Below are 9,973 nucleotides of genomic sequence, written 5' to 3'. Positions count from 1 at the left end.
CCCAGAGGTGAAGACAATATGATGTGTAAAACACAATTTGAAAAGAATGGATTTTGTAAAACTAAAGAAAAATATATTTGAATGTTTTTTTTTAAATATTAAATCTGTATTTTTTTAATGAAATTTGAGGAAGGACGATTTGAAAATGTTAAATCTGTTGATAAAGTTTTAGGGGGAAAAAAAGTTATTTAAAAAATGAACTAACTAACTAACCACTGCAAAAAATTAAAAAAAAGTTAACAGATTTTTCAATTTTATTTCACTTTAATATGGAAAAAAAAAAAAAATCTGAATTAAGATTTTTTTTTTCTCTCAGAATTCTGACTTTAATCTCAGAATGCTGACTTTAATCTCACAACACAACTCTGACTTTTTTGCCATATTAAACTGAAATAAAATGTAAAAGTCAGTTAAGTTTTTTTTTTTTTTTTTCCCAGTGGCCCTAATCCTCTTCCGTAGTATCGCATTTTCGCATTTTTTGCAAACGTAACTTTTTTAGAAAAAGTGATTTTGCTTGCTACAATAATAATGACACAAAATGCACTCCATACATTTACTGACTTCCGGGGTAGCGTCAGCTGACGGTAGAGTCACGTGAATACTACTTCCGTGTTTATAGGAGGTTAACTAATGTTCCTTTTACTTGGAAAGGAGAGTTTTTCGGTCGCTTAAATAATTGATAAGGGGTAAAATAAAGCAGTAACTTAAATAAGAGAAGACCGCGAGCTGCCAACAGTAAGTTTTTTTGTTTTACCTTTTATTTTTGGGATAGTTTTCAGCATTTGTTTTAACGGAAATACACATATTTGTATATACAATAGTATAGATGAATGACTTAAAAAAAATTTTTTATGATAAATGCTGACATTTGCTGTTGCAATCCAGCATTTTTACTCAAAGAGATGAACATTTATTGTCAGTCTGATGGCTGTCAAACATTTAACATTTAACAGATGTCACTCAGCAGGTTGGTGTAGCTTGCTGCTCCCAGTCAGCTGAGTATCACAAGGTTTAAGGTGTTTGTTAAGGTTAAACACACCTTGAAAACAACATCACACCTTTTTAAAAAGTGCTTTAAAATATGCTTTCTTGTTTTGCAGGGCATTTATTTTCTTTTTGTTTTTTCCTCCATAAGGTTCCCATGTTTTATCACACACTGTTCTTGAAATTAATTGGAAGTATTTAAATATATTTGGGTTTTTTTAGACTTAGACAGATTTATTTTGTCATTTTGAGAACACGAATGTAAACAAAAAGAAATTTCGATAAGAACAGCTATCCAGACAATTTCATTTTTTTTAAAAAGTGCAGCCTTGAAAACAGTAAACAATACATAAAAAAGTAATATAAACATATGACTGTATATTTACAGGCCAATACACAGTTACAATGTATTCATGCCTTACAACCACAAGCTAAAATGTATTTGATCAAGGTTCAATCTTGATGAACAACAAAAACCAGGGCACAGTTGTGAACTGGCAGAAAAACCAAACTTTTTATTTGTATTTAATTTTCTTTTTTAAATACGTAACTAGAAAACCTCAGATGATGCCCCTAAATAAATTGCATTTCCTCAAGTTGCTTTAGAGGATGTCATATAGAGATGAAACCAAACTAAACTTAATTACCTACGTACATAGGATTTTGAGCAAAGTTTTTACCATTAAATTATGCAAAACCTGTCAGACGCAAAACATTTCAGAAACCGTATGTATCAAATATGATACATTTGGCATTATAGGGTTAAACTTAAAGGGAAGCTGGATGAAGCCTAAAATAGGAAAAAAAATAAATAAATAAAGATAGTAAAACGGTTCACATTTTAGCAGGATAATAACAGCACCCACTGTTAAAATGAACATTATTGACTTAAAAGCTGGTTTTCATAGAGGCTTCATATCCAGTCTGACTGAGCCTGAGCTGTTTTATAAAAAAGAAGGAAATAACTTTAGTTTCTAGATATGTAGCCGGTACAGCCAAAACCTGTCAGGGGCTGCAGCTGTAATTGCAGGAAAATGTTGTTCTATAAGGTCTTGATTGGGGTGATTGAATAGAACTACTGTTGTCTCAATCGATTAAAAGGTGTAAGTAATGCTGATGTTTATGTGTTCTTTTTCTGCTTCTTCTCAACTAAGCACTTAATTGTTTAATTCTATCACATAAAGTCACTCTGATATATAAAGTTTGCATCTATAATGTAATAAAAAGTAAAAAAATTCTTAAGGTTTTACTTTTGTGTTTGTGGTTATTTAAAAGATTATAAAACTTTCTTGTTAAAGATTCATCTGAATGCTTTTCTAGTTCAATTTTTAATTAGATTTCCCTTTTTTTCCCACATTAGGAATGCATTTTTCAGTGCTTTTTTTTGCCTCTGTGGCCTCCATGACCACCTTTGCCCTTGACAATGGACTGATGAGGACACCTCCAATGGGCTGGTTGGCATGGGAACGATACCGCTGTGACATTGACTGCAAAAACGACCCAAAGAACTGCATCAGGCAAGCAGGCTTTTAATAAAAAAGCACACTTAAAGAGATATTATTTTATATAGGCAATCCAAAGGTATAACATTAGGTAAATTGTTTATTGTTTTTTTAATAGTGATGGAGGATGAAATTAATGAAATTATTCCACTTTGATGCAGACAATAGTTTTATTTAAATGCAGCATGAGTTCTTGCTAAGTTCAGTGGTAAACATTGCATTTCTCCCTCCAGTGAGAATCTATTTATTGACATGGCGGACAGACTCTTTGAGGACGGCTGGAAGGAACTGGGCTACGTCTATGTGAACATAGACGACTGCTGGGCTTCAATGGAGAGAGATAAAAATGGACGGCTGCAGCCTGACCCTAATAGGTACAGAATGGAGGCATTCAGACATCAAAAGTCTTTTTTTTTTTTCTCTCATGTCTAATTTAACAAGCCAATAAAACAAAAGGAGTGTCAGTACAACAGTGTCACAAACTCAGCCAAGCACCTAATCCTACAGATATCATCAGTGCACAGTCAGCAGAAGTGCAGAGCAACCTTTGGGCTCTTATGGAAGTTTTGATGCGTAGATGACCCACTATTTTAAAGAAATGGGAACGTTTTTTTACTGTTACTATTGGATCACAATAGTATCTTAACCACGGTTTGAAATAGTGATAACATTCAGTAGTTAATGTTTTACTTCCAATGTTTGATTCAGGTTTCCAGGGGGAATCCATAGGCTGGCGCGATACTTGCATGACAGGGGCCTCAAACTGGGTATCTATGGCGACATGGGCACCCATACTTGTGGGGGCTACCCGGGGACAACGCTGGATAAGATTGAAATTGATGCTCAGACATTTGCAGACTGGGAGGTGGATATGTTTAAATTCGACGGCTGTTATTCCAACGCTCTTGAGCAGGAGCTGGGTAAGAACGCTTAAGATTTTAGTTTGGTCCTACTGGTTGGTTATTCAGCGTGTAATCCCGATTGACCCTTGTGTTTTCTTTTTTTCTTGTAGGATATCCCCAAATGTCAAAGGCTTTGAATGCAACCGGTCGCCCCATTGCCTACTCCTGCAGCTGGCCTGCTTACCAGGGTGGACTTCCACCAAAGGTATTTAATGCTGGCAAATAGATATGAGAAGAAGACCTTGTTCTATCAGAACCAGGAAATGTTTTTTGGTTGTGCTTAATAAAATCAATATAAATTACGTTTCAGGTGAATTACACTCAGCTCGGACAGATCTGCAACCTTTGGCGTAACTATGGTGACATCCAAGACTCATGGAGCAGTGTGCTGAGCATCGCTGATTGGTTCTTTAACAACCAGGATGTACTGGCCCCAGCAGCCGGACCTGGGAGGTGGAACGACCCTGACATGGTTGGTCTTTGTGATCCATCCATCGATCCTTCCTTGCTTCCTTCCATTCTTCCGACTTGGTTATTTATGTACTTAGTTATTTAATTCTTATAAATGTATTTACTAATTCATGTAGCCACTTTTTTACTGACTTCACTGCAAGAACGAGCTAGAAAAAGGTAAAAAGTTCTTAGATTAAGTGTATTTACCCTTAATTGTAGTAGTTAAATAAGATGATTTGCCAATGGAATGAGTATTTTTACTCTTAAAAGAAGATAATTAGATAATATGCATTTGAAATAAGACAATGCAATTATTCTTATTTTTAACGTAAATTGTGTTATTCCATTGGCAAAGGGCCCCATTTTGCTCCTCAATCAAGAAAAAATGCACTTATTTTAAGAAAAAAAAAAACTTATTTAGATAAAAAATTCTCCAGTGTTACAAAGCTACTTATAATTCAAATTAAGTTAGATATTCAACACTTATTCCATAAGTTGTTTATGCTCTTAGTTAGTTAATCATTTAATCACTTTTCTACATTGCTTCTTACTTTATAAAAAAGTTATTCATTACATTCGTTGTTCTTTAGTTCCTTACATAGGTCAGATCTACAGGGGGGCTAAGCTAACAAATAATTTAGTATGTTACCAAATTATATTTGAGCTCAGCCCCCTGTAGACTTAGCGATTTAACTGCTTTACTTAGTTTTTTGAAATCCATTTTTTGGTGGTTGTGCAAACCCCTTTAAAAGGCCTAAAAGTCTCAAAGATTGGAGTCCTTAAAAGTCTGAATTTGTTTAGGAACGCTCTGTCTCTATTTCTAACATGTTCTTGCTCATAATGAGACAGTATCTCTCTCAATGGGAGATAAGGAGATTTGATTTGTCAAAGAGGCTGGAATTTCTCCAGTTAGATATCTACTTTGACTGGGTGATCATTTTTTGTTCTCAACAGCTGGTAATTGGAGATTTTGGCCTGAGCATGGACCAGTCCCGTTCCCAGATGGCTTTGTGGGCAATCATGGCTGCTCCCCTGTTCATGTCCAACGACCTTCGCACCATCAGCAGTGGAGCCCGCAGCATCCTTCAAAACAAAATGATCATCAGCATCAACCAGGACCCCTTGGGCATCCAGGGAAGACGTATTCTCAAGGTGTGGATGTTGCTGCTGTTACATCATTGGCAGTGAGCAAAATAAAAACGGAAACGATTAGAAATTTGATACATGCTCTGACATGCTTTCTATCTTAAGGAGAAGAATGGGATTGAGGTGTTCTGGCGCCCCCTGTTGAACAACGCCAGCGCTTTAGTGTTCTTCAGCCGCCGTACTGACATGCCCTATCGCTACCAAACTTCCCTAAAAAAACTCAACTTCACCACAGGCAGCTACAAGGTAGGTCTCTGACATTTAGTTTTCCAGTGCTGGTTAAGGCTTTAATGAGAAAATTGTTTTAATGCGGAGATTTTCATTCAAGAATCACTGCTTTCACTGTTTTTTTTTTTTTTTTCCTAGTTCACTGATGTCTACACTGGCCAGACTGATGTCCTCAAGGACTCCACTGAGTTTGTGGTTTCTGTGAACCCAACAGGTGTGGTCATGTGGTACATCTCAGCGCCTGGCAAACTACAGTACCACCCATATTTCAAAGGGAACAAACTCCATAAACCGGCCTACGTTGCAGAGGAAAATGCTTTTCCTCGAGTCTTTCTTTAAACCTTTATTATCTGTTAAAGGTTTTAGAGTTTTTTCCTCAGCGTCATTGTCCACATTTAGTCTGATTTGCATCAACTTCAGCCATTCGCTAAAAGCGTTTTTGTTTTTGTTTTGGGAACCTCAGAGTGATTTAGGCTTTAAGTTTTTATACAATTTCAGCAATCATACTCGCACAGTTTTTTTGGGGGTTGCAGATACGGTTTGATTAAATCGCAAAGAGATTTTATTCTCGGCGGTGATTTTGTAATCTCACATATAAAGCCGTTTAGAACTGACTTCAAATCAACATGTTTTGTCTATTTGTTTTCTAAATCTATTCCAAAGAAATTTTCTTAGACAAAATGAACTAAAATTCAAGAATTGTTGGCACTGTCACAACTACTTTATAGATAAAGTAAATTCTCTATTTTTCTTTTTTTTTTTTCTTTTTAGAAAAATTTTATAGAAAAATTTGTTTGTAAAAAATGTCCTATTCTTTTTTTAAATAAAAATAAATTTTATAAGAAGGTATTCCTTGAGTTTATTTGAACTTAAGTAAGTTTTAGGAATAGCCGTTTGATGTTTATTTATAAGTTATAAGTTTTTTTTGTGATATTCACTAATGAACTGTGAAGTTTTACATTGTTTTTCTTTTCTAACGGATTAACCAAGAGTATATTTAATCAGAGGTTCATCTAAATAAGAGCAAACTTAAATGAAATTGGTGTGAAGTATCAGCCATGAATTATGTGCTTTAAGAAAGAAATGCATAAGTATTATGTTGAGTCTCTTTCCAATCTACCCATCCTTTATGCCCATTGTTGAACCCTTTGTATTACGTAAGCAGCCCAGACAGTGTTTGCATTCTCCCAGTACCTTTATTACACAATGATTGCAGAACTAGGAGCATTTGGCAAGTCCTTATTTTCCTCACAACTGGTTCTTAAAGATGTATAATTGAACTCACGTTGGAGAAATGTACCTCTGCATTTAATCCATCCCCTTGGGGAGCAGTGGGCTACCATCATGGGGCACCCGGGGAGCAGTGTGGGGTTGAGCGTCTTGTTCAGAGACTCAGAGTGGCAGTCTGTGGGAGTGGGGCTTGAACTCAGAACCTGAGGATTCCAAGCTCTGTTCCCAAACGATTAGGCCGTCATCCCCTTATGTATGTAATCAATGACTGTTATAAATTCTGTTGTAACAGGTTATTTATTATTATTTACAGCATATAAAATGCTTTACAGATTATTGCAGTTTAACATAGAATTGATCCTAATCGAAGAGCTGGATTCAAATAACAACAAAAGTCTATAACGTTATTTAGTCACAAATCTTACATAGTGACACAATCGGGTTCCATTTTTTCGCCTATAAGGAGTAGAGATGCTCATTTTCTTTAGTATCTATTAGTGTTGCACCGATACCAGTATCAGGCAGGCACTGATATCATTTTTAGAGCCAAAAGTTTATTCAACTATTGTCACCCATTCCAGATAGGCAATAAAAGTTCTACTGGATTCACTTTGTATTAGTCTTTTTCCTGCTTCACAAAGGCAGGCAGCAGCTTGACAAAGCCATGATGGCAATTATTTTACATCCAAGTAGTATTTAGCTCTTCATATGAATACACACACACCCACCAAACACGTGGTATTGGTATCATATCAATATCGGCCGATACTGCACAGTTAGGTATCGGGGATCGGTATCGGACCAAAAAAAGACATCGGTGGAAAAAAAACAACAAGTATCTATTACCTAAACTGTATATTCAATAGGGATGAAATAAGACTGTGTAATGTTTTCTATTAGATGTTTTATTTGATGTAGAAATTGGTGACAGCTGTTCTAGTGTTCATTTTTCAGCACACTGTAAATCATCTGGTCAAAATCTGTTTTCCAGTTCTTCAAAGGAGACTTTTTTTTTTAGATTTATGTGCACAAGGAGGTTAGCATTGTTTAATCAGATTTTTTTTTTAAGTTGCCACAAATGACTTTGACCTCACAAGACTTTTAATCTTGATCCTATTTATTAATGATGTGCAAAAATACTGTCAGAGCATGACATTTATTACCGATACTTACTAAATACAGTGGAAATAGGCCTGGGCTCCATCATGCGATTCTAGTCAATCCCCTTTACAGATGCGTTGTTAAACAAGGGTCATAATGAACTGACTGAAAAGGAAAACAAACCCAACGATCCTTGTGCTGCTATATAAATTGATAAATGGCCAAGTCTTTACACAATATGTAACACAGACAGGGTTGTTTGATAGCTTAGTTACTAAAACATACCCTAATTTGATTATTAGTTCTTTTTTAAATACATGGCAGACATGTTGCTAAAATACATCAGTTTCATAAAAATTATTACAAGTAATACGTGAATAAATGAGGTCTTGCTTTAAAACAATCATCTTAAACAGTGACGGCATGATATAATCAATGTGTTTCATAAAATATCTGTTTCTGACAAACGGCAGTATAAAGAATCAAAGGCTTAAATTAAATTCCATTTTAAATTACTCAGCATCATCTTGAATCCATCAGAGGGTTTTGGCCCAGAATATTTCTACTGACATGTGAAGAGACTTGTTTTTCATTTTTATCTTTCACTTCATTTTTCTTCAAACTATGTCACTTAAAGTGACCTTTGCCAAGAGCATTAAAATCCCAGTCCTGCTTAGGTAAGACTGTTGTTGTGATTTGTGGTGAGAAAACTTCTACATGTCTTTTGGAAACAAAAGTCCTCTATGCTTTGTGCACAGCATAAATTTAAAAAGTGTTGATTTTTTTGTTTGAAACAATAACAGACAATTGCCCAAATTGTGGGCTGATCCATATATAGGCCACGCCACATACACAACAGAGAGAGAGATATAACTGCAAATATATAAACTGTTTAAGGGATATGAACACCTTTGAGAAAAGCTGTATATTTCTACCCCACATCTTCATTCCTAAGGTGTGGATTTTTTTCTGTACATTCACTATGAGCCTGTAGAGGTCAGCATCACTCTTCAGTCTATATGAATAGCAACATGCGTCTGTCAGTCCCATCCTCTGCCAAAAAATGCACCTGCTCAACAGCACAAGGACAATCAGGCTATTCATTTGGCTCATTTTTCTTGCTGCTATGATTTGCTTTCTGCTGACATCACTTTGTCCAATTTTGACACATTTACTACAATGTATAAACTGTTTTTATGCTCAATTTTTTCCTTGAATCTCCTTAACTCTTTATTGTATTTATTCTGTCACCTCATCTTCTCTCTCCCTATGCTATCTTCTTCCTTTCTCAGTCTCTTGCATGTCACCTCCGACCTTGGCCTTATAGCCCAGTGTTTGCTCACACTCTTAAGATGCTGGAGTAGTCACATGGGCCTATAGTGTGGTATGCATGCATAAGAAACTTGCTCCTTGTGATTTGTTGCCACACACACATTGCTCTCCTTGGTCCTTTCAGGCCAAATTGTGTGTGTGTGAAACAAGATCTTTGCCTTCTTTTCTTCTCCATTCAGCCTGCTCAGATATCTGTTGGCTAACTGAGCAAGAGCCTATCTCTCCCTAGTCCAGGGCCACATCGTTTGGCAGCCTGACATGGGATTGAAGTATAGGGAGTTATGCCTGAGATAATGAGAGAACAGTGAAGAAGGATTTGCACAAAGGAGGATGGCAGGGGCCCTCAAAAAGTCTGTTTGGGGGTGCAAATGAGTGAAGCAGCAAGGGGAAGAGAGCAGAGGAGATGAGGAAGAGTGGATAAGGGAGGGGCGGAGAGGAGAGGAGCGTTCCTGCCGATGCTCACGTAGGCCCACAGCTGCAGAGAGTCGCAGTTGCCAGTCTCGTCTTTGTGTCGTACTAACACCCCTGATTCTGTTCTGTTCAGCCCTCCCTCCTGCAGCCCTCCCACTCATTTCTGTCACGCTGCTAGTCACACTCCCTGCCTCACACCTCCAAGATCCCAACACACGGAGGGAATTTTGACATTAAATGTATTCAGACGAGACTTTCTATATAGGCCAGAATAACTGCACCATCTCTGAAATGTGGGCTGAGGCTTAGTCATTCAGGTGCAGCAGCAGTGAAAGGAAAGTGAGAAGCAGCCTCTAGTGTCTTGTAATTACATTTATCTTTGTCTAAATTCTCTAAATCTGCAATTAGAAAGACTCAGTGTTTGTGGACACATTCTTTTTTGTGCAGTGATACAAACTGGATTGTTTTTCGATCTAAAGAAACTGCAACACTTGTTTCCATGCACCTGATCCTGGTATCACCCTACCACATCATCCGATGCTGCCAGTCTGCTTGGCTGGCTGCTAACTCGTGACATCACCATCCTTTAACTCCAGCCAATACCGGAAAGCTGATATGCACATACACCATAATCTCTTCCCCCTTTTTATGGTGGTGTGATCCTCTTTGACTCTAAACCTTTTA

General features: G+C 36.8%; 1 protein-coding gene across 1 annotated transcript; it reads left to right on the top strand.

Annotated features, from left to right (window-relative positions):
* The first annotated feature begins 604 nt into the window (after nt 1-604).
* Nucleotides 605-5,953, top strand: naga (N-acetylgalactosaminidase, alpha-). Its single transcript, XM_015390082.1, has 9 exons — nt 605-735; nt 2,345-2,501; nt 2,720-2,860; nt 3,195-3,406; nt 3,499-3,593; nt 3,699-3,860; nt 4,796-4,993; nt 5,093-5,233; nt 5,354-5,953. Exons 2-9 carry the CDS (start codon nt 2,347-2,349, stop codon nt 5,552-5,554), a joined length of 1,305 nt encoding a protein of 434 aa, XP_015245568.1. The 5' UTR covers nt 605-735; nt 2,345-2,346; the 3' UTR covers nt 5,555-5,953.
* The last annotated feature ends 4,020 nt before the right edge of the window (nt 5,954-9,973 follow it).

The sequence above is a fragment of the Cyprinodon variegatus genome, unplaced genomic scaffold (assembly GCF_000732505.1).
Source record: "Cyprinodon variegatus isolate N-32 unplaced genomic scaffold, C_variegatus-1.0 Scaffold485, whole genome shotgun sequence".
NCBI classification, from domain to species: domain Eukaryota; kingdom Metazoa; phylum Chordata; class Actinopteri; order Cyprinodontiformes; family Cyprinodontidae; genus Cyprinodon; species Cyprinodon variegatus.
This window is presented reverse-complemented; position numbering and strand designations above follow the sequence as displayed.